The sequence below is a fragment of the Caenorhabditis elegans genome, chromosome III (assembly GCF_000002985.6).
Source record: "Caenorhabditis elegans chromosome III".
NCBI classification, from domain to species: Eukaryota; Metazoa; Nematoda; class Chromadorea; order Rhabditida; family Rhabditidae; genus Caenorhabditis; species Caenorhabditis elegans.
In genome coordinates, this window is record NC_003281.10 from 1926053 (window position 1) to 1950401 (window position 24349).

Here is a 24349-nt window from a genome sequence, read left to right on the forward strand (position 1 = left end):
TTTTCTAGCCCAAATTCAACCTATATGGCTGCTGAGCTTTGGCTCATGAATTCAGCTGCAGCTTATTGGCTCAGTTTTGCTTCTGCAATTTTCGCCGGTCTTACTGCTAAAAATTAATGAGCTCGATGACGTCATGGCTAAACTGCACACGCTTGCTCTTCTGAGAAAGAGCACCAGCGGAAGAGGTGTGTGTGTGAATTATGCAATAGAATACGCACGACATGTGTATTCTTTGTGCTCCGAGAGCCTGTGGGATTTTAGGATTTTAGCAGAAAAATTAGGTTTTATAGTCCGGTTTTTCGAGCTTTTTTCTAGCAATTTTTCCAGACAGTGAAATTCGGATTTCCAACCACTTTTTGTTCAAATTTTCAAAATTTAGCCAAAAATTGAAAATTTTCGAAGTCAAATTTTGCAACAAAATCGATTTCTAAGATCAAATTCGAGTTTGTTCGCATTCTCTCCGCCGCCGCCGCCGCCGCTACCACCAACATCACCGTCCTCTTCTCTAGCACACTCTCTCTCTCTCATCGTGCTCTCTGCGTCTCTCGAACCGTCTGCATCTCTAACCAGCTCTCCTGATCTCTCGTCGCCTCCTCTCCTCGTCTTTCGCCCATTTTTCCTTTTCCTTTCTCACCCGGTTGTCGTCGTCGTCGTCATTTTGCTGCTGCCTGGCGCTGTGTCGATTCTCTCGTTTTTTTTTTTTTTTTTTTTCGTTTTTTTCTCCTTCTCCCGAGATAGTGTAGTCTTTGGACGGGTTTCCGCTGGAAATTGAGTTTTTTAGGTACCGATTTTTGATGATTGACCCGCATTATCAGTCCTTTTCACTGTGAAATTCGAGGAAATCACGTTTTTCTCGTCTATTTTCGAATTCCCCGTCATTTTTCACCCCGGGAGCTCAATTTTCTGACTGTTAGCTTCAAATTTAAGAAAATTGTGCATTTTTGCGTAAGAGATCCCCGGTGTTTGCGTATTTTTGGAGCTACAGTACCCCAAAAATGTCAAAAGTCGAGCTAGAAGCCTAAAAAAACCGGCGGCCGGGTGTGAAATTTGATGGAGAATTCGATTTTAAAACTATTTTCGAGGAAAATTTAACTTGAAAGCTCGAAATCCGGGGTTAAGATTAATTTTTAAAACATTTCATGAAAAAATTCGAATTTCCCATCTAATTTCACGTCTAAACGCTATTTTTCAACGTTTTATCTGAAATTTCAAATTTTCCGGGGAATTCGAAAATTTGAGCTAAATTTTAAGAAAAATTGATTTGACGTCGCTTTTGAAGGTTTTAACTCGATTTTGAACAAAAATCATAACTAAAATCGAATTTCTCATCACTTTTCACCCATAACTGGCTTTTTCCTGGCATTCTAACTCAAATTTTGAATTTCCCGGGGTACTGTAGCCCCAAAAGTACGCAAACACCGAGCGGCTTACGACAAAATGCAGAATTTCTCAAAACCCTGCGAAAACCATCCAGATAGGGGTAAAAAAGGTCGCTGAACCCGAATTTGAGACTTTTTTGTCAAAATTTTCAAGTTTAAGCTGAGAAAAATTCGATTTTCGTCAAATTTTCGAGTAAATTGTCGATTGTTTTTTCGCAATTTTCCGCAATTTTTCTCTCTTTCAGCGTGAAAATCAGCTCCGTCAACGTCAGCAAAACTTTTTTGATCTGACGTCATCGTCGCCGGCCACGTCATCATTTGTGACGACACAAGTAGTTGTTCCACGTCTTACACATCTCGAGGAACGGCTCATCGAGTTGGGTGTCGAGCACGAAGTTGTGCAGCATACGCAGAGATTACAGTCGGAATTTGAGAATTATCATCATCTCCAGCAGCAACATAATCATCAGAATTTCCAACAACAACAACAGGGAAATCACGATTTTGTGACCCCGAAAGTGAGTTTTTTCGATTTTTTACTATGAAATTCAGATTCCCCGCCAAATTTCACCCTTGGAGCACTTTTTCTGGACTTTTAGCTCAATTTTTGAAATTTTCGGGTTACGGTAGCCTCGAAAATACGCAAACACCGGGGGGGCCTCACGACAAATTGCACAGCTTTCGCAAATTTGAAGCTGGTGCTCTGAAAATTGCGTTTCCCGGGGTAGAAAACGACGGGGGATTCGAATTTTTCATCAAAAACTATTCAAATCGAGTTTTTTTAAATGGAAATTCACATTTTTTGAGTTTTTAGAATTTTTCAACTTGAAAATATAATTTTTGTAAAAAATAATGCTCAAATTCGAGTTCCCCGCCAAATTTTACCCCGGAATCCTGTTTACTCGGGCTTCTAGCTCGAATTTTCATAATTCCGGGGTACTGTAGCTCCGGAAGTACGCAAACACCACAGGTCTCACGACAAAATGCACCGTTTTCGTATTTTTGGTGTTAGCGGTCTGAAAATCAGGCTCTTAGAGTGAAAAATGACGAGAATATCGAAAATCGACTTGAAAATTCGTTTTGCACAAATTTTTGGAGTTAAAAAAGCGAAAAAATCGGAATTTTCCGTCAAAATTTGAACATTTTAATTTGATTTTCGTATTTTGCGTCATTTTTCACCCCCGGACCCCTATTTCCAGACCGCTAACACCAAAAATATGCAAACTGTGCATTTTGTCGTTAGCCACTCGGTGTTTGCGTATTTTTGGCGCTACCGTAACCCGGAAAATTTAAATTTTGAGTTAAAGACGTTGAAAATAGCGTATAGAGGTGAAATTTCATGGGAAATTTGAATTTTTACATGAAATTTTTGAAAATTAATTTCAAACCCGGATTTTTTAAGCTTTCAAGTTAATTTTTCCGTGAAAATAGTTTCGAAATCGAATTCCCCATCAAATTTCACACCTAAACCCATTTTCTCAGGCTTCTAGCTCGATTTTTGAAAATTTTGGGGTACTGTAGCTCCAAAAATACGCAAACACCGCGATCTCTTACGCAAAAAGGCACAGTTTTCTCAAATTTAAAGCTAGCGGTCTGAAAATTGAGCTCCCGGGGTGAAAAATGACGGAGAATTTGAAAATGATAATGAAAATTTGAAAAAATCACTTTTTTCAGGCCCCACAGGACAAACAAAAACGGAAATATACAAAGCGAAAAGCTCTTCTCAACACAGCAGTGGCTTCTTCGTCGGATCAAAACGGCATGAAAAGTCCCGGTAGTTCGGCGATGGAAAATGCTGCCGCTGCGGCCCAGGCTGCTCAGGCCCAGGCGCAGGCAACAATACCTACACCTACAGTAAACCTACCAGATGTTGTGGCAATTGCCGCTGCGGCGGCAACCGCCCAACCGTCGGCCGCCGCCGCCAAACGCCCGGCCAGTGAAACACCGCCAAATGGGCTGCCAAAAGTCCCAAGACACGATGAGCAACAGCAACAACAAAATAATGCACATTCTATTGTGATGGGCGCTCGAGAGGGATTTTTGTGCGTTTTTTGAGCAATTTTAATCGAAAAATTTGAATTCCTCGTTTAATTTTACCCCCGGGAGCTGTTTTTTAGCTCAAAAAAGCTTAAATTGAGAACAATTGGATTTTCTACCCAAAAATGCGGGGACAATGCAATTTTTAATGCCAAAATTGAATTCCCCGCGTAATTTTACCCCTAGCAGAAGTTTTTCTGTGGTTCTAGCTTGATTTTTGAATTTCCCGGGGTACGATAGCCCCAAAAGTACGCAAACACCAAGAGGGGCTCACGACAAAATGCACAGTTTTCCAAATTTGCATATTAGCGGCCTAAAAAATGGGTCCCTGGCCTAGAAATTGACGAGGAATTTGAATTTCTTATCAAAAACTTATAAAACCCGTTGGATTAAGTTGAATTTTGCAAATTTCCTACTTTTCTCTTAGTTTTTACTTTTTTTCAATGTGATTTTCGAATTCCCCGCCAATTTTCACCCCGGAATATTTTTTTCTAGGTTCCTAGCTCAAAATTTGAATTTTCCGGGGTACGGTAGACCCAAAAGTACCCAAAAACCAAGGGGGGCTCACGACAAAATGCACAGTTACCTTGATTTGGAGGCTAGAGACCTGAAAATTGTGTTCCCGGGGTGAAAAGTGACGGGGAATTTGAAAAATGACTTGAAATTCAGATTCGTAAAGTTTTAACGACTGAAAAAAAAAGTCGGATTTCCATCTGAAATTTCAAATTTTAGAGTCAATTTTCGAGTTCCTCGTCATTTTTCACTCCGGCAACCTTTTTTTAGTGGCACTGACATCAAAAATACGGAAAATCTGCATTTTGTCGTAAGCTCCTCGGTGTTTGCGTATTTTTGGCACTACCGTACCCCGGGAAATTTGAATTTTGAGTTGGAGCGTCGCGGAAAAAGCTTTTAAAGGCAGAATTCGATGGGATATTCGATTTTTTACATGAAACTTTTTGAAAACTAATCCTACCCCGAATTTCGAGCTTTCAAGTTGAATTTCCCGTGAAAATAGTTTCAAAATTGAATTCCCCGTCAAATTTCACACCGGATCCTTGGTTTTTAGGCTTCTAGGTCAAATTAAAAAAATTTTGGGGTACTGTAGCTCCAAAAATACGCAAACACCGGCGATCTCTTACGCAAAAATGCACAGTTTTCCCAAATGTTGAGCTAGCAGTCTGAAAATTGAGCTCCCGGTGTGAAAAATGACGGGGAATTTGAAAATCGAAGTGAAATTTCACGAAAATTACAAATTTTTGATTTTTTCAGAGCAATGAACCCATCTCTGGCGGGCCACGTCTTCCCAGCGAGCTCAGCGTCAACTTCGGGAGCTCCGGGAGCCCACTCAGCAACCACCAGCGGAGGAGCCGGCCTAATCGGGATCTCAGCAGCAACTCAGGCTCAACTTCAAGCTCAACAGGCTGCTCAGGCCGCCGCCGCAGCAGCAGCAGCAGCAGCTGCTCAGGCGACCCAATCTCTGTACATTAATACATCAGTTGCTCCGGGAGCACAAGCAGCTTCTGCTCAAGGTGGCGGCGGTGGTCAAGTGGTGGCTGCTCAACAATCAAATCAGGCGGCAACAGCAGAAGCTATTCGCCTACTTCAAGGCCTTCCACCATTCCTTACTGCTGGAAGTGGCTCGGCTGGAATTCCGTACTTTTCGGCCCTTTCCCAGCAGCTCAATCAGTTGGGAGCAGCGGCTCCGGGAGCTCCTGGAACACTGAATGGGCTTCAATTTCCGGCAAATGCGGCGCTTGGGCCACAACTTGCCGGAGCAGCATTGCTCGCCGCTGTGCCAGGTGCTCAGCAACAGATTAAGGTAGTTTTTTTAAAAGCGAAAATTGAAGTTTTCTGGAATTTCCAGCAGTAATTTTCCCGATTTTTCAGTATCAAATTCGAATTCCCCGCGTAATTTTACCCCTAGCAGGAGTTTTTCTGGGATTCTAGCTTGATTTTTGAATTTCCCGAGGTACGGTAGCCCCAAAAGTACGCAAACACCGTGGGCTTTACACGGACAAAATGCACAGATTCCCTATTTTTGATGCTAGCGGCCTGAAACATGGGTTTCCAGGCTTGAAAATGACGAGGAATCCGAAAATCGACTTGAAAATTGAAGTATCTCAAAATTTGTAGCTGAAAAATCTAAATTTTCAAAAAACTACAATTTTTATTGAAATTTTCAAATTTTCAGTGCAATTTTTGAATTCCTCGCCTATTTTTACACATAAATCACCCTTTTCTATCCGCCCAGCTCATAATTTAAATTTCGCGGGGTACTGTAGCCCCAAAAGTACGCAAACACCGCAGAGCCTTACGACAAAATGCACAGATTCCCTATTTTTGATGCTAGCGGCCTGAAAAATGGGTCCCTGGGGTGGAAAACAACGGGGAATTCGAATTTGTTACTGAAAATTCTGAAAAAACACGAAAAAATAATTTTTAAAACTGAAAAATTTTAAAAATTTCCAAAAAAACGACCAATTCTTCTCGCAGAGACCCGGTCGCTGGAGTGGAATGCATGTAAAAATTGCGACCGACATTCAGAACTACAAGCAATCACAGGAGAAGAAGCTTCCGACGGATATTCAATCCACGTCATCATCATCGGCTGCGCCTGCTTCGGCTCCGGCTCCGCGAGCCGGTGCCGGTGCCGGTGCCACATCATCATCGGCCGCATCATCGTCCACCTCAACACCATCATCATCTTCCCATCACAAAAAATCATCACCACCGCATCATCAAAAATCGGCGGCTCCATCGGCTCCGCCGCGTGACGTCACTAGTGCTCATGCTCCGCCTCCGCCGGCATCGTCGGCTCCGATTGTTGGAGCTCCGAGGCAAGGAGCCACTCCGCAGGCTGCTCCCGCCACTACGCCTGCAACAACGTCGCAACATCAACAATCGATGTGAGGGTTTTTTTTTTGGTTTTTTTTCTGGTTTTCCTGGTTTTCTATCGATTTTTCCAAGTTTTTCAGAAAAAATCGGATTCTCCACAAAATTTTAGCCTGGAAATCGTTTTTTCCGATGGTCTAACTCGAAATTTGAAATTCCCGGGGTACTGTAGCCTCAAAAGTACGCAACCACGAAGCGCCTTACGACAAAATGCACAGATTCTCTATTTTGAGCCCTAGAGAGCTGAAAATTGGGGTCCTGCGGTAGAAAATGACGAGGAAATCGAAAATTGACTTGAAATTTTGATTGGGATAGTTTGAGTTTGAGAGTTGGCTAAAATAGTTTAAAAAATCAAATTTCCGACTCAAAATTCCGAAAATTTCGTATCAATTTTCGAATTTCCCGCAACTTTCCACCCCGGGGAACCTATTTTTCAGAGCTCTGACGTTAAAAATACACAAACTGTGCATTTTGTCGTGAGGCTCTCGGTGTTTGCGTACTTTTCGAGCTACCGTACCCCTCGAAATTTAAATTTTGTTAGTTGGAGCGCCGGGAAAAACGTTTTTCGGGGTGAAATTGGGTGAAGAATTTGAATTTTTTATGGGAAATTTTGAAAATTACGAGAAAATTTTCTTTTGAGAAGTTTTGAAAAAATTAAAAATTTTCAAAAAAAAAAAAATTTTTTTTTGAAAGTTTGAATATTTCCGCTTTTTTTTTTATTTTTTTTTATTATTTTTTTTATTTCTTAGTTTTCCTCCCCTATGAAAATCCCCAAAAAAAAATTTTTGGTTTTTTTTTCATTCAAAAAAAAAAACCAATGTCTCGTTAATTTTGCAGTCAATTCTCCCAATTTCCGCCACCACAGTTATCGGGCGGTGCAGCGTATGCTGGAAACCCGCAGCTCATGGCGGCTGCAATAAATGAAGCAACGCGACGTGTTGCGTGAGTTTTGTGCATATTGTGTGTGTGTGTGTAGTGTGTGGGTGTATGGCTCAGAAACTGTGGGTGTATGGCTCAGAAACTGATTTTTTTTTTTTGATTTTTAGTCATTTTTTACCTAAGAAAACGCTGAAATTTGCAACAAAAAAAACCCCCCGGAAAATTGGCTTAAAAACGCAATTCCCACCCACTTTGACCCTAAAAAAATGGCTTAAAATTTGAATTTTTCGGATTTTCAGCCTTTTGGGGCTAACAATGTTAAAAGTTGTGAATTTTGGCTGAATTTGTGTCAAAATTCACTTTTTTTTTTACTGAAAATTCGAATTTTCCCCCTAAAAATCGATATTTCCCCTGTGACTTGTGCGTTTCTCAGATTTTTGGCATAAAAACTGTATTTATTCACATTTTCAGCCTTAAATTGGCTGAAAATGTGAATAAATACCGTATTTCTGCCAACAATTTGACAATAGAGCACATTTGTCACTCGGAGATGCGGAACCTATGCCCAAATTTTCATTTTTACGGAAAACTTGTGATTTTCACAGATTTTCAGTCGAAAATGATTTTAGTGTGATTTTTGTTGCGAAATCTCGATTTTTCAATGTCATTTTCGAACTCTCCACACAATTTCACCCCAAAATCAAGTTTTCCCGGCTTTCTAGCTTTAAATTTGAATTCCCGGGGGTACTGTAGCCCCAAAAGTACGCAAACACGGAGCATCCCACGACAAAATGCACAGTTTTCTGAAATTTTGCAAAAATGTGCAAATTAGGGGTAAAATGGTGCTCTGAATTCGAATTTCGCACTGAAAAATCGTGAAAATGCCTAGTTTTTGAGTTTTCCTATAAAAAATTTGAAAGTTTTCAAAATTTGAAATTTTTCAGTGCAACACCGAAACCCCCAGTAGTCCGTCCACCGTCTGCAGCCACTCAACAACAGCCAGTATCAGTCACATCTCAAGCTTCTCAACAACAGCAACAATTTCAACAAATTCAGCAGCAACGGGCGGCCGCAATTGCAGCGGCCGCCGCTGCCACGTCACAACAGGCTCCACCGGCTCAGGCTTCTCAGGCCACGTCGGCGGCTCAGCAAATTGCGACGAGCATGGGACTGCAGCCGGCTCAAGTGACTGATTTAGTGAATCAACATGCACAACAATATCTTTTACTGCAACAACAACAACAACAACAGCAAAGAGAACAGCAGCAACAGCAGCAGTTGCAGGTGCTTAATTTGACTGAAAAAGTGGAAACTTTGGTCCAAAAACTCGCAATTTTGACCTAAAAACTGGAAATTTCAGCCCAAAACTGGGAATTTTAGCTTAAAAACTGGAAATTTTAGCCCAAAAACTGGAAATTTTACCCCAAAAATTGGAAATTTTGACCCAAAAACTAGAAATTTTAGTCCAAAAACTGGAAATTTTGACCTAAAAACTGGGAATTTTGACCCAAAAATTGGAAATTTTAGCCTAAAAACTGGAAATTTTAACCCAAAAATTGGAAATTTTAACCCAAAAACTAGAATTTTTAGCCCAAAAACTGGAAATTTTAACCCAAAAATTGGAAATTTTAACCCAAAAACTAGAATTTTTAGCCCAAAAACTGGAAATTTTAACCCAAAAACTAGAATTTTTAGCCCAAAAACTGGAAATTTTACCCCAAAAATTGGAAATTTTGACCCAAAAACTAGAAATTTTAGTCCAAAAACTGGAAATTTTGACCTAAAAACTGGGAATTTTGACCCAAAAATTGGAAATTTTAGCCTAAAAACTGGAAATTTTAACCCAAAAATTGGAAATTTTAACCCAAAAACTAGAATTTTTAGCCCAAAAACTGGAAATTTTAACCCAAAAATTGGAAATTTTAACCCAAAAACTAGAATTTTTAGCCCAAAAACTGGAAATTTTAACCCAAAAACTAGAATTTTTAGCCCAAAAACTGGAAATTTTAACCCAAAAACTGGAAATTTTAGCCCAAAAATTGGAAATTTTGACCCAAAAATTGGAAATTTTAACCCAAAAATTGGAAATTTTGACCTAAAAACTAGAAATTTTAGCTCAAAAATTGGAAATTTTAACCCAAAAACTGGAAATTTTAACCCAAAAATTGGAAATTTTGACCTAAAAACTAGAAATTTTAGCTCAAAAATTGGAAATTTTAACCCAAAAACTGGAAATTTTAACCCAAAAATTGGAAATTTTAACCCAAAAACTGGAAATTTTAGCCCAAAAATTGGAAATTTTGACCCAAAAATTGGAAATTTTGACCTAAAAACTAGAAATTTTAGCTCAAAAATTGGAAATTTTAACCCAAAAATTGGAAATTTTAACCCAAAAATTGGAAATTTTAACCCAAAAACTAGAATTTTTAGCCCAAAAACTGGAAATTTTAACCCAAAAACTAGAATTTTTAGCCCAAAAACTGGAAATTTTACCCCAAAAACTTGAAATTTTAGTCCAAAAACTGGAAATTTTGACCCAAAAATTGGAAATTTTAGCCTAAAAACTGGAAATTTTGACCCAAAAATTGGAAATTTTAGCCTAAAAACTGGAAATTTTAACCCAAAAATTGGAAATTTTAACCCAAAAAGTGGAAATTTTAGCCCAAAAATTGGAAATTTTAACCCAAAAATTGGAAATTTTAACCCAAAAATTGGAAATTTTGACCTAAAAACTAGAAATTTTAGCTCAAAAATTGGAAATTTTAACCCAAAAACTAGAATTTTTAGCCCAAAAACTGGAAATTTTAGCCCAAAAATTGGAAATTTTGACCCAAAAACTGGAAATTTTAGCCCAAAAACTAGAATTTTTAGCCCAAAAACTGGAAATTTTATCCCAAAAATTGGAAATTTCAACCCAAAAACTGGGAATTTTGGCCCGAAAACCATAAAATTTTGAGTAATTTGTGCTCACAAACGGCTCAAATTGTTTGAAATTTCACTGAAAAATTTATTGAAAAAATTTATATTTAAAAATTTTATTCCCCCAAAATTCGAACTTTTAACCTGAAAAGTGAATTTTTCTGCTCAAAATTTCAATTTTTCACCCAAAAAATCTACATTTTTGCAGGCTCAACAAGTTCAACAGCAGCTGATTGCTCATTTGCTCGGTGGAGGTCATCAGGCTCAACAGGCGGCTCCGGCGGTTTCAGTTGCTCAGCAACAGCAGCAGCAGGTTGCCGCCGCCGCTGCTGCTCAACAACAACATAATGCACAATTACAGAATATTATGATACTTACGGCGGTTAGTAGGCAAAATCGAGGTTTTTCACTGAAAAATTCGGATTCCCTGTCAAATTTCACCCCTGGAGCACTTTTTTCTGGGCTTCTAGCTCTAAATTTGAATTTCCCGGGGTACGGTAGCCCCAAAAGTACGCAAACACAGAACATCCCACGACAAATTGCACAGTTTTTGTATTTTTGATGTTAGCGGCCTGAAAACTGACGGGGAATTTAAATTTCTCACTTAAAATTTGTTAAAACCGATGGTGTGGGATGAAATTTGCAATTTCCAACTTTTTTCTCACTTTCTAACTATTTTCAATACGATTTTTGAATTCCCCGCCGAATTTCACCCCCGAAGCACTTTTTCTGGGCTTCTAGCTCAAAATTTGAATTTCCCGGGGTACGGTAGCCTCAAAAGTACACAAACACCGAGGAGCTTACGACAAAATGCACAGTTTTCGTATTTTTGACGTTAGAGTTCTAAAAAATAGCTCCCTAGGTAGAAATTGACGGGAAATTCGAATTTCTTACTTAAAATTTGTTAAAACCGATGATGTGGGATGATATTTGCAATTTCCAACTTTTTTCTCACTTTCTAACTATTTTCAATACGATTTTTGAATTCCTCGCCGAATTTCACCCCCGGAGCACTTTTTTTCTGGGCTTCTAGCTCAAAATTTGAATTTCCCGGGGTACGGTAGCCCCAAAAGTACGCAAACACCGAGGAGCTTACGACAAAATGCACAGTTTTCCAACTTTGCATGTTAGCGGCCTAAAAAATTGGTTCCTGGTCTAGAAATTGACGAGGAATTTGAATTTCTTATCAAAAACTTATGAAACCCGTTGGATTAAGTTGAATTTTGCAAATTTCCTACTTTTCTCTCAGTTTTCACTATTTTTCAATGTGATTTTCGAATTCCCCGCCAATTTTCACCCCGGAATACTTTTTTCTAGGTTCCTAGCTCAAAATTTGAATTTCCGGGGGTACGGTAGCCACAAAAGTACGCAAACACCGAGGAGCTTACGACAAAATGCACAGTTTTCGTATTTTTGACGTTAGAGTTCTAAAAAATAGCTCCCTGGGTAGAAATTGACGGGAAATTCGAATTTCTTATTAAAAATTTCGAAATTTCAGAATTAAATTGCATTTTTTTTCCAGCTCCAACAACAAATGGAACGCGGAGCAGCTGCCGGTGCCGCCGCAAGCCTTCCCTATCAGCTACAACTGGCCCAAGCCCAAGCCCAAGCCCAAGCCCAACAGGCCCCGCCAACGTCACAACCATCACAAGCCGCCACTCCACAGCAACAGCAACAACTAGACCTGATAAGACAAATGGAGGCAGTGGCTCAGGTACAGCAGGCACATGCTCAGGCACAGGCGCAGGCACAGGCACAGGCACAACAAATGCAGCAACAACAGATTCAACAAATGCTTATGGCAGGCCAAGGCGGACCGAATGGCCAAGATCTTATTCGTCTGCTTCAGGCGGCTCAGCAACAGTCACAGGCTCAACAGCAGCAGCAGCAGCAACAGGCCGTGGTGGCGGCGGCTCAACAGCAACAACAGCAGCAACAACATGTACGGGAGTCGATTTGAGCAATTTTCAGTGTCAAATTCGGATTCGCCGCCAATTTTTACCCCTGAAACTCTTTTCCCCGGCTTGCTAGCTTGAATTTTGAATTTCCCGGGGTACTGTAGCCTCAAAAATACGCAAACACTGAGCATCCCACGACAAATTGCACAGTTTTGGTATTTTTGACGATGGAGCCGTGAAAATTGCGTCCCAGGGGTGAAAAGTGATGGGGAATTCGAATTTCTTGTCAAAAACTTGAGAAACTCGTTGGATTAAATTATTAAATGGAATTTTAGAAATTTCTAGCTTTTCTCTCAGTTTTTACCAATTTTCAATGCGATTTTTGAACTCCCCGTCAATTTTCACACCGGGCGCACTTTTTTTTGGACTTGTAACTCGATTTTCGAAATAGTTGGGGTACTGTAGCCTCAAAAATACGCAAACACCGAGGGCCTTACGACAAAATGCACAGTTTTCGTATTTTTGACGTTAGAGTTCTAAAAATTGGGTCCCGGGTGTAAAAAGTGGTGTGGAATTCGAAAATCGAGTTGAAAATTTTGAGATTTGCGCAAAATTCAACTTTTCTCTGAAAAGTAGAATTTCCGGTGGTGAAACTTTCCAATTTTCAAGTTAATTTTTGAATTCTTTGCCATTTTTCACCCCGGAACCCCATTTTCCAGCTCGCTAGCACTAAAAATACGCAAACTGTGCATTTTGTCGGAAAATGAGGTGTTTGCGTACTTTTGGCGCTACAGTACCCCGGGAATTTCAAATTTTGAGCTAGAGCGTCGGGAAAAAAGCTGTACGGAGTGAAAAATGACGAGAAATTCGAATTTGATAATGAAAAATCTTGAAATTCGTTTTTTTTTTGAAATTATAAAATTTTGAAAAAAAATTTTTTTACAAATTTTCTTTTTTTGCAGAACCAACAACTCGCAGCCGCCCAAGCAGCCGCCGCAGCTGCAGCAGCCGGCCGTCCAACTCAAAATCAATACGAAGCACTGCTCCAGCAACAACGACTGCTCGCCGCTCAACAACAAGCCGCCGCCGGCGCCAGTGCTCAGCAACAGGCCGCCGCAGCAGCCGCCCAGGCTCAAGCTCAACAATTCCAGCAGCAACTGCTCGGTCTACAGCCAAATTTGCTCCTGGCCCAAGTCCAGCAGGCTCAACAGGCCCAGGCTCAGGCTCAGGCCCAGGCCCAGCAAAAGCCGCCGCAAATGCCGAATGGACGATGATTCGATTTTATCGATTTTTTTTTTGATTTTTTTCTTGTGTTCCCGGTTCGCTGACCTCTTAGTTTTTCACCATTTTTCTCTCTGAAAATCTCATTTTTCCGCCCAAAGATCCTCTTGATTTATCGATTTATCGATTTTTTTTTTGCCCCAATTTCTCATCGACACGCCCCATTTTTCTTGTTTTTTTTTCAATCACAAACATTTCCTGATTAATTATGATGAAGAATTTATCGATTTTATACATATATTTTGTTAAGAAGTTGCAACGCCGCGGAGCTTGAGATATGTGATGAGGTAGAGAAGACCGGCAAGAAGGAGCGAGGACTGAAAGAAATATTGATTTTCTGGGTGGTTTTTAGAGTTTTTAGTTACAAAATTTGAAATCAGCGTAATTTTTTACCTCTTAAAACTATTTTTTCTGAGATTCTAGCTAAAAATTTGAATTTCGAGGGGTACGGTAGCTTCGAAAATACGCAAACACTGAGGTTCTTACGACAAAATGCAGAATTTCGTAAAATCTAGCAAAAACTATGTAAATAGGGGTTAAAAATGGCTCTGAAATCGAATTTCTTGTTAAAAATTAATAAAAACCACTAGTTTTGCTAGAAAATTGAAATTTTCAACAAATTTTTAGGTCAAATGCAAAAAATATCGATTTTCTAGTAATTTTTCGAACTTTTGATTGCAAAGTTCAAAATCTACGACTTTTTTCACCCCTGAACACTATTTTACTGAGTTTCTAGCTCAAAATTTGAAATTCCCGGGGTACTGTAGCGCCAAAAGTACGCAAACACCTCATCTCACGACAAAATGCACAGTTTTTGTAATTTTGAGGCAAGCAGCCTGTAAAAAGGGTCTCCTGTGTGAAAAATGACAGGGAATTTGAATTTCTTGTTAAAAATCGAAAAATCGATAATGGTTTTGCTAGAAAATTAGATTTTTCAACAAAATCGCAGGCGAAATGAAACAATATTGAGTTTCTAGTAGTTTCTCGATTTTTCAGGTACGAAATTTTAAATCTACGACATTTTTTACCCCTAAAAGTTTTTCGCTTAAAATTTGAAATTCGCGGGGTACGATAGCTTCGAAAGTACGCAAACACCGAGGCTCTTACGACAAAATGCAGAATTTTGTAAAATCTTGATAAAAACAAGCTCCTAGGGGTAAAAAACAGTTTTACAGCCAAATTTTATCTTAAAAATCGACGAAAACAAATGGTTTTGCTAGAAAATTAGATTTTTAAAATTTTTCGAAAAAATTTTTTTTTGTTAAATTAAATTAATAAAAGTTATTGATTTTCAGGATTTTAAGCACCAAAAAAATCTAACCGCTGCTAAAACACATCTCCTTATCCACGCGTCTTGTCCGATGGTAACCGGGGGCAGCCGGTCATGGTACTTGATTTTATGGGGTCCATCACGCATATTACAGATGTCCCAGATTAGAATTCCAGAAAATGCCAAGCTTAGAACCATAAGAACAAAATTGCACAACATTGCCTGAAAAAATTTGATAATTTTTTTTTTTGGGAAAAAAATTTCGAAAAAACAATTTTTTTTTTACAAATTTTTTTTCTTGAAAAAATATTGATTTTCCACATTCTTATACCTAAACTTGAATTTTTCTTGTTTTTGGCACGGCTGATGCCTTTTTTACACTCGAAATTCAGCAAAATTCCGATCGCGGGTTACGGTAGCTCTGAAAGTACGCAAACACCGCAACGTTTACGACAAAATGCACAGTTTGTTGAAATTTTGCAAAAACTGACTGATTAGGGGTGTAAATGCGTTTTGAGTTCAAATTTTGTAATAAAAATGCTAACAAAAACCAATTTTTACCGTGAAAAAATCGATTTTTTCAAAAAATTTTTTTGAAAAACTATCGCTTTTTTCAATTTTTCATCACAAAATTCGAAATTTACGCTAATTTTTACCCCTGTAACTCTTTTCCCTGGACATCTAGCTCAAATTTTGAGGGCCCAGGGGTACGGTAGCGCCAAAAGTACGCAAACACCGCAGCGCTTACGACAAAATGCACAGTTTTTCAAAATTTGAGCGAAAAAGGGTGAAAATAGAGCTCCTGAATCCGATTTTTAAAATGAAAATCATTGAAATTAATTAACAATATTTTTTTTTTGAAAAATCAAAAAAAAATTTTTTTTGAAAAATCAAAAAAATTTTTTTTTTTTTTAATCTCAAATTTCTTACCGCAAAATTGAAGGACATAAAATGCAGCTCTGTGAGCTCAAAAAATCGCAATAAAATCGTGAAAAATGAGTAGAAAAGTGCCAAAAACGAGAATGTGAGGATGGCGTTGTACATGTACCTGAAAAATCAATAATTTAGGGTTGAAAATTGATAATTTTAGGCTTACCATTGATGACGGCCATCGAGAAACACCATAATCACAATGAAATGGCAAATCTGGAAAAAAAAGTCATTTTTTAGACAGTAAAATTCAGAAAAAACTAGTTTTTTCCTATTTTCTGTCTAAAAAACATTTTAAAACTTGATTTTCCTGAATTTTCATGTAAAAATTTGGATTTATCACACTCATTTACCCCTATCCAAGTATTTTTCACAAAATTTTAGAAAACTGTGCATTTTGTCGTGACAAATTCGGTGTTTGCGTACTTTCGGAGCTACCGTACCCCGGAAACTTGAAAATTGGACTGGAGCCTGTGGAAAACAAATTTTATGACTGAAATATAGCGGATAATTCAAATTTACAAGTTTTAACTTCCGAAAAAAATCCAAAAATATGATGAAAATTGCTGTTTTCGAAAAAAAAAATTTTGCTTTAAAAGTCGAATTTTCTTGTTTACCTCTCAGTTTTTATAGATTTTCAATGCAAAATTCGAACTCAGAAGCCATTTTTATCCCAATCCAAACGGTTTTCGCAGTTTTCCAGAAATTTCTGCATTTTCTCGTGAGAAATTCGGTGTTTGCGTACTTTTGGAGCTACCGTACCCCGGGAAATTCAAATTTCGAGCTAGAAACTCAGAAAAGTAGTTTTTAGGGCTAAACATCAGTGGAGAAATCGAATTTGATACTTAGAAATTGAGGAAAATTACAAAAATTGGGTAAAAATTGACATTTTAAAAATTTTTGCTTAAAAAGTCGCATTTTCTAGTTTAACTTCCAGTTTTTATGGCTTTTTAATGCAAAATTTGAACTCAGAAGCCATTTCTGCCCCTATATGGACGGTTTTCGCTGTTTTTCAGATAATTCTGCATTTTGTCGTGAGAAATTCGGTGTTTTCGTACTTTTGGAGCTACCGTATCCCAGAATCGTCAAAAACTGGACTAGACACGTAGAAAAACATGTGTTAGAAGTGAAAAATGCGGAGAATTTGAATTTTTACGTTAAAAAACTAGGAAATTCAACGAAAATTGAGTAAAACTATGATTTCAACAAAAAAAAAATCTGAAAAATATCAAAATTTTTCACGTTTCGCAATTTTTTGTTATCAATATTGTGTTCAAGACTTATTTTTACCCGTATTAAGTATATTTTCGCAAGTTTTCGAATAATTCCGCAATTTGTCGTGAGAAATTCCGTGTTTGCGTACTTTCGGAGCTACAGTACGCCGGAATTTTTAAAGATTGAGCTAAAAGCCAGAAAAAATATGTCCTAGGAGTAAAATAAGTAGAGAATTTGAATTTGATATTGAAAATTTGAAAAAAAATATCGATTTTTTTCGAATTTTCTCGAAAAATCAATTTTTTTTTCAAATTTTTTTTTCTAAAACGAAAATTTTCAAGTTTTGTATGCTTATTTTATGCATTTTTACATAAAAATCAAATTCCGCGTCATTTTTCACTGGTTAATTCCAAATTTTAGCCCTGCCAGGTTTGCGTACTTTTGGAGCTACAGTAGCCAGTGGATTTCCGAATTTTCAGCTAAAATTGGTGAAAAAGGCTATATGGGGCTAGATGAGTAGAAATATGAAAGAAATTAAAAAATTTCAGAAGAAAATGCTATTTTTCGAAAAGAAATTTTTTGGAAAAAATTGAAAAAAAAAATTTCGAATAAAAAATTTTTTTTTCGAAAATTTCAAAATTTTTTTCTCAATTTTAATCCAAAAATGTTTTGTTTTATGTGCAAATACTACCATTTCAAGCTCAAAACTCACTGCCTGAGCCAACTTAATCATGGGAAGCCACGTGGCACACCAGCCCACCGGCTTCGTCATTTTACTCGGATTTTTTCGGTGAAAAACCGGGGAAAATGGTGAAAATAGCAGAAAATAAGTAGAAATAGAGACGAAAAGTTGTGTTGTTATTCGATTTCTTTTCTGATTGTTGGCGTGGGGAAATGACAGCCGTGTGTGGTGGTCCTACTCCTGCGGGGGCTCTTCACGTTGTGATGTGTGTGTGTGTGTGGTGCGAGAGTGTGGGCTAATTCGGAGAGACGCAGGCCGGCGAGTAGAGGTGATTTAGTAGGGATCATTGAAAACTACACAAAATTTGGTGCTGGGAACACTTTTGAACAAAAAAATTTGAAAAAATATTTTGGAAAATTAAAAAAAAAATTTTTTTTTTTTTGGAATTTTTTTTTGAAAAAATACTTTCTAAATTTTTTATCGCTTATAATTTTGTTTTCTGTTAATTTCACTCCTTTAAGCTGTTTTCCCCACTCATCTAGCTTGAAAATTAAAACAAATTGAATTTTTTTGGGTTACTGCAGCTTCGGGAGTACGCAAACACCAAATGCCGTAAAAATTGATTTTTTATATTTTTATATTTTCTAGAATTAGCTAAAAATCTGAGAAAATCGAAGAAAGGTTTATTTTGAAAAAAAAAATTTTTTTAAATTAAATTTCGAGAAAATTTCAAAAAATCAATGAAACATTGATTTTTCCTAAAATTCCATTTCAAAAATCTGAATCTACGCTTATTTTTACCCCTGTAACTCTTTTCCCTGGACATCTAGCTCAAATTTTGAGGGCCCAGTGGTACGGTAGCGCCAAAAGTACGCAAAGACCGAATTTCTCACGACAAAATGCAGAATTATCTGAAAAACAGCGAAAACCGTCCATATAGGGGCAGAAATGGCTTCTGAGTTCAAATTTTGCATTAAAAATCCATAAAAACTAGGAGTTAAACTAGAAAATTCGACCTTTCAAGCAAAAACTTTGAGAAACTCGAATTCTTTGATAATTTTCACCCCTAAAAACTACTTTTCTAAACTTCTAGCTCAAAAATTTAAATTCGCGGGGTACGGTAGCTCCAGAAGTACGCAAACACCGAGTGCCTCTCGACGAAATGCAGAAATATCTGAAAAATTGCGAAAATCGTCTATATAGGGGTAAATATAGCTTCTGAGTTCAAATTTTGCATTAAAAATCCATAAAAACTGGAAGTTAAACTAGAAAATGCGACTTTTTAAGCAAAAGTTTTTAAAATGTCAATTTTTGTAATTTTCCTCAATTTCTAAGTATCAAATTCGATTTCTCCACTGATGTTTAGCCCTAAAAACTACTTTTCTGAGTTTCTAGCTCGAAATTTGAATTTCCCGGGGTACGGTAGCTCCAAAAGTACGCAAACACCGAGCACCTCACGACAAAATGCAGAAATGTCTGAAAAATCCCACAAATTGACTTTCCGGGGGGTAATAATAGGCTCTGAGTTCAAATTTTGCATTGAAAATGCGTGAAAACGTTGATAAGAATCAAGATTTTTGAGAATAATTTGTGGAAATCTACGGGAAAAAAAAAACAAATTTTCAGTGAAAAATTCATATTTTTTAGCTAGAAAAATGCGTGTCAAAATTGTACAGAAGTAATTGTTAGGGTTTCTTCTTTTTGAAAAACGATTCCAGCGATTTCGGCTTCTTCGGTTTTTGAGCATTGTCCGTGTGAGCTCCGGCTCTTTTCCGTGAGCCACCAGTCTTCGATTTCAGCGCTCGAGCTTCTTCCAACGCTATTCGATGTTGGTAATGCTGAAAAATTACAAGTTTTTTATAGGAAAACTCGAAAATCAGGCATTTTCACTAGTTTTTCACTGCTATATTCGAATTCAGAGCACCATTTTACCCCTAATTTGCATATTTTCACAAAATTTCAGAAAACTGTGCAATTTGTCGTCGGATGCTCGGTGTTTGCGTACTTTTGGCGCTACAGTACCCCGGGAAATTCAAATTTCAAGCTAGAAAGCCAGGAAAACGGGTTTCAGAAGTGAAAAATGGCGGAGAATTCGAATTTGATAGTTAGAAATTGAGAAAAATTCCGAAAATATGGTAAAAATTGTAGTTTCTAAAATTATTGCTCAAAAAGTTGGTTTTTAAGCATTTTCATCACGAAAATCGAACTCAGAAGCCATTTTTACTCCTATTTTACATATTTTCGCAAAATTTCAGAAAACTGTGCATTTTGTCGTAAGGCCTCCGGTGTTTGCGTACTTTTGGGACTACAGTACCCCGGGAAATTCGAATTTCGAGCTAGAAAGCCAGGAGAACCTGATTTTGGGGTAAAATTGTGTGGGGATTGCGAAAATCGAACTGAAAATTCGATATTTTCATTGAAAACTCTATTTTTTAATTAAAAATCCCAAGTTTTCAGAGTAAAATTCATTTTTTGACAAATTTTTGGCGAAATTTGAGTTTAAAACATTTTTTAACAGTAAAATCTCAAAAAATCGATTTTTTTTGCTCAAAATTCACATAAAAATGGCCCGATTTTCGCATTTTTCCGTCTAAAATTCGGATTTTTTCCGGATTTTTCCGAGTTTTCAGGCACCTTTTTAATGTCAGGCGGTAGGTGCCTCCAGGCCATTTTTGAAAATTTCTTTCCATCGACAAAAATCCAATTATCATCAGTTTTTGGCTGTACAACGTCATCATCCGAATCTGAGCCTAAAACAATGAAATCTCCGTCTGTTCCAGTGGATTTTGGTGTTGGATTCGGCTTTTTCAGCTGAAAAAAATTCGATTTTTTCACTAAAAACTCGGATTTTTGATCATTTTCCGGTACTTTTTCCGGCGGTTCAACAAAAATCACATCTTCTCGACCATCATTTTCATCGTAAATCGCCGCTTTTCGACGCGATTTTCGCGTTTTTTTCTCGTAAAGCCATTCGTGAATCGATCGATTTTGTGCAGGAATTCCGGGTTGAAAACGTGTCGCTGATAGTGAAATGTTGAGAATTGGCGGTGTCCAGGGACCGGAGTCTGACAATGAAAATTTTGAAAAAATCTAGAAAACCTCTCAATTTTATAAATTTTCATTAGGAAATTCGGATTCCGGAGTACTTATTACCCCTATCGCGATGCTTTTCTCAAGTTTTTTGAAAATTGTGCATTTTTTCGTAAGCTCCGCGGTGTTTGCGTACTTTTGGAGCTACCGTACCCTGCGAATTTAAAATTTGGAGCTAGAAACCCAGAAGAATAGTTTTTAGGGTTGAAAATCAGTGGAGAATTCGAATTTGATACTTAGAAATTGAGGAAATTTAAGAAATTTGGAAAAAAAAATGGGTTTTCAAAATTTTTTCTAAAAAATTGGCATTTTCTTGTTAAACTTCAAGTTTTTATAAATTTTTCGAGCAAAATTTGAATTCACAGCCTATTATTACCCCTTGATAGACAATTTTCGCGATTTTTCAGACAATTCTGCATTTTGCCGTGAGAAATTTGGTGTTTGCGTACTTTTGGCGCTACAGTACCCCGGAAAACTCAAATTCCGAGTTTTAGACTTAGAAACTAACGGGAAATTCGATTTTTTCACTGAAAAGCTTCAAAACAGACTGAAAATTGAAAAAAATTAGTGAAAAATCTGAAGTTTTCCGAAAAAATGAAAATTTGGGCATAGCTTACGCATCTCCGAGTGACAAATGTGCTCTATTGTCAAATTGTTGGCAGAAATACGGTATTTATTCACATTTTCAGCCAATTTAGGGTTGAAAATGTGAATAAATACAGTGTTTCTGCCAACAATTTGATAATAGAGCACATTTGTCACAGAAATATCGACTTTTGGTGATTTTTGGAATTTTCCTGGGGAAAATTCAAATTTTTGTCAGCTTTCAGTGAAAAGCCACGGGAAATCGTATTTTTAGGGCAAATACTCAATTATTGTATCAGATTTGCGGTTTTATGCGTTGTTTTTCAGTCGAAATCGTTTAAATTTCAAATATTTAATCCAAAAATCTAAAAACCGGCATTTTCCAACAGGTGGCCTAGAAATCCTAAAAACTAGGCCACAAATTTTTTTTTACTGAAAAAACTGTTAAAAAAGTGTTTTTGCCGCTTTTTTTCTAATTTTTGCGTACTTTTTTCAAATTTCCAGCTATAAAAATTAATTTTTTTTTATTATTACCCTCATTTTTAGTGGCATTTGTCTTATTTAATCCCTTCATAGCTGCCCAAATCTGCTCAAAAAGTGTATCCGGGTGATAACTGGTGATTTTCAGCGTTTTTTGTGGTTTCCCGTCCTCTGTGAGCAGTGAGTACACCAGATTCTCGGCAGTTCGCTTATTTTCCGCTTGATCCGTTGCCAAACGCTTTGCGAGCTCTTTCGTGAGCCCGTCGAGCCATTTTTTCAGCTCCAACACCGATCGAATCGATAATTTTCCGGGGAAGTTCTTGGAGACAGCGATGGAAGAGGATTCCTTGCGTGGCCGAACTGGTTCATCGCAGTGTCCCTCGGCCACGGACCTCAGGTATTCGTGTTGATTCGGAAATGTTTCAATGAGCTGTGAAATGTCCACTTCGAGCAGTTCACCCATTAACTGGAAAAAAAAAATTTTCTAGATTTTTTCAGTGTTTGCGTACTTTCAGAGCTACCGTAACCCGCAGAATTTGTAAAAATTTGAGTTTTCACTGAAAATATCGAATTTTCAGTTCGATTTTTGAAATCCCCACCTCATTTTACCCTAAAATCAAGTTTTTCCAGCTTGCTAGTTCAACATTTGAATTTCGAGGGGTACGGTAGCCCCAAAAGTACGCAAACACCGAGTCTTGCGTATTTGGCACCGAATTTTACGACAGTTAGTCTAAATTTGCTGAAAACCGGGTTACGGGGGTAAAAAGTGACGGGGAACTCGAATTTTCGACTGAAAATCTGTGAAAATCACAAGTTTTTCGGGAAAAATTGAAAATTTGGGCATAGCTTCCGCATCTCCGAGTGACAAATGTGCTCTGTTGTCAAATTGTTGGCAGAAATACGGTATTTATTCACATTTTAAGCCAATTTAAGGCTGAAAATGTGAATAAATGCAGTTTTTATGCCAAAATCTGAGAAACGCACAAGTCACAGGGGAAATATTGATTTTTAGTAGATACAGTAAAATCGCTAGGAATCATTTTTATTCATTTTTCTCAAAAAAGAAAGCTTTTTTTGGTTTTTCTAGCAGAAATTTTTGATTTTCTCAATTTTCCTGCATTTTTTCACGACCATGTTGACTTTTTACCGTCAAAAATCGAATTTTTCACACATTTTCAGCTGAGAAAATCTCAAAATTTCTTTTTTTTTTGCCAGAAAAAATTGATTTTTTTTTGAGTATTTCCAAATTTCTAGGTTCAATGAAAAATATTTAAAAATTGTATAAAAACGCCTAAAATTGCAGATTTCAGACATTTCAGATAATTTTTCGATGAAAATTCTGAAAATAACTTGGAATTTTGAATATTTTCGCTTCCGTACAGTGATATTAAGCATTTCTTGAATGCGATTTCCCATTTTTCCGCCAAATCCTCGAACATCTCCGATTGGCGTAAGCCGGAGAATTTCTCGAACATAGAACCACGGAATTAACGTTTGTTGGCGTGGTTTATGCCGGGCGCACACCAATTTCGCCATCATTTTGTTGTTTCCGACGCCTGAAAATGGAAAATTGCGATTTTTGGGCGAATTTTTCCCCCCAAAAAATGAATTTTTCTGGATTTTCCGGCAAAATCCATACCCGCCGAGCAAAAAAACTGGGTTTCCTCGTGAATTTGTTGCCGAATTTGCTCTACAGTGACCGCGGCAATCAGTAAAAGCAGGTTTTCCGTGCAATTTCTCGCATTTTCAATATATTCCAGCAGCACATCTTCTCGTAGGTGCTCATTTTCTTTCACATCTTCTCCGGTAGCGAGGTGTGTGGTTGGGAGGTAGGTAATAGCAGCCTGAAATGCGAAAATTAGGCAATTTTTAGCGAAAAAATCATGGATTTTGCTTGAAAATTCATTAACAAACGGCAAAAAACCTGTGGACCTAGTGCCGCCCGGCGCGAGCGGTCGCGTCGCGGTTGGCACGTTTTTTAGAGGTAATTTGAAATTCTTGAATTTTATTAATTGAATTTAGCGGAAAATCAGGTTTTTCGCGTTTTTTTTCTTGAAAAAACTGCTAATTCTGCAAAAAGATGCTGAAATAGGGGGGATTTTTCTCATTTTTCAACTTTTCAAGCTAGATTTACCTGCAAAAACTCCTCCAATCCCTCGTTTTCTCTCAATTCTTGCAATTTTTGATTAGTATACGCGGATAAATCAAGAAAAGCCTCATCGACAGACGCTTTTTCGATTATAATTTGCGAGTCGTAATTGTTCAGCACCCGGAAGACTTCTGCGCTAGCGTCGCTGAAAAAATAGCAATTTTTGGGACTTTTTCAATATAAGAATTCCAACCGATATTTCTGAATATCAGCTTTATCTACATATTCTCCAATCGGAACGTGACATATTGATATTTGAGGGCATTTTAACTTCGCTTCGGCCACCGTCATCCCTCGTTTCACTCCGAACGGGCGGGCTTCATAGCTTACAGCCAAAATTCTGGAAATTTCGGGCTTTTTTTGGAGAATTTCAGATTAAAATTCAGCTTACCCACCCTCGATACCCTGCCTGGAGTGCTGCACGACGATCACCGGCTGTCCCCAAAGCGATGGATTGTCCCGTTGTTCGACTTGTGCGTAGAAACAGTCCATATCGATGAGGCTGATCACTCTTTTCATGTTTTATGTGTCTGAAAATATTCAAAAACTATGAAAAGTTGAAAAAAAAAAGAAAAAAAGCCGGAAATTGCGAAAAAACGAATTTTTAAAACAAAAAAAAACCAAAATCAATGTTTGAAACCCCGCCTAAAGTGCACTGCAATC

The 24349-nt window shown here is 37.6% G+C and overlaps 3 protein-coding genes, 1 non-coding gene and 1 pseudogene across 8 annotated transcripts in view; 3 read left to right on the top strand and 2 right to left on the bottom strand.

Moving 5' to 3' along the window:
• Window positions 1–13517, top strand: part of pqn-41 (Polyglutamine-repeat protein pqn-41) — a gene marked incomplete at both ends in the record, with an annotated part of 33612 nt that extends 20095 nt beyond the window's left edge. The window contains 9 exons of one of the 4 annotated variants that reach the window (NM_001129227.4): window positions 1625–1897; window positions 3054–3421; window positions 4686–5235; window positions 5910–6322; window positions 7146–7250; window positions 8132–8471; window positions 10315–10488; window positions 11629–12048; window positions 12967–13517. In NM_001129227.4, coding sequence (NP_001122699.2) covers window positions 1625–1897; window positions 3054–3421; window positions 4686–5235; window positions 5910–6322; window positions 7146–7250; window positions 8132–8471; window positions 10315–10488; window positions 11629–12048; window positions 12967–13278 — 2955 coding nt within the window. Of the gene's footprint in view, window positions 1–1624; window positions 1898–3053; window positions 3422–4685; window positions 5287–5909; window positions 6323–7145; window positions 7251–8131; window positions 8472–10314; window positions 10489–11628; window positions 12049–12966 lie in introns of those variants that run through there. The other 3 variants (NM_001373851.2, NM_065077.6, NM_001267920.3) reach the window with 3 other exon arrangements.
• F53A3.8 lies at window positions 3632–3680 on the top strand. Its single transcript, NR_052116.1, has one exon. It is a non-coding gene; the product is annotated as an Unclassified non-coding RNA F53A3.8 (non-coding RNA).
• On the top strand, window positions 8395–10143 carry F53A3.5 (annotated as a pseudogene). The gene has a single exon. A coding segment is annotated over exon 1 (1749 nt).
• On the bottom strand, window positions 13494–17585 carry F53A3.1 (MARVEL domain-containing protein). The gene is made up of 5 exons (NM_065078.8): window positions 17413–17585; window positions 15652–15701; window positions 15486–15603; window positions 14607–14777; window positions 13494–13602 (listed from the first exon to the last, which is right to left on the bottom strand). The coding sequence occupies exons 1-5, from the start codon at window positions 17470–17472 to the stop codon at window positions 13531–13533; spliced, it is 471 nt and encodes a 156-aa protein (NP_497479.1). The 5' UTR covers window positions 17473–17585; the 3' UTR covers window positions 13494–13530.
• A 1420-nt stretch (window positions 17586–19005) lies between these two features.
• Window positions 19006–24217, bottom strand: polh-1 (DNA polymerase eta). The gene is made up of 9 exons (NM_065079.4): window positions 24078–24217; window positions 23880–24026; window positions 23672–23831; window positions 23177–23381; window positions 22918–23093; window positions 21592–22003; window positions 20251–20447; window positions 20017–20193; window positions 19006–19220 (listed from the first exon to the last, which is right to left on the bottom strand). The coding sequence occupies exons 1-9, from the start codon at window positions 24203–24205 to the stop codon at window positions 19068–19070; spliced, it is 1755 nt and encodes a 584-aa protein (NP_497480.2). The 5' UTR covers window positions 24206–24217; the 3' UTR covers window positions 19006–19067.
• Between the last annotated feature and the right edge of the window lie 132 nt (window positions 24218–24349).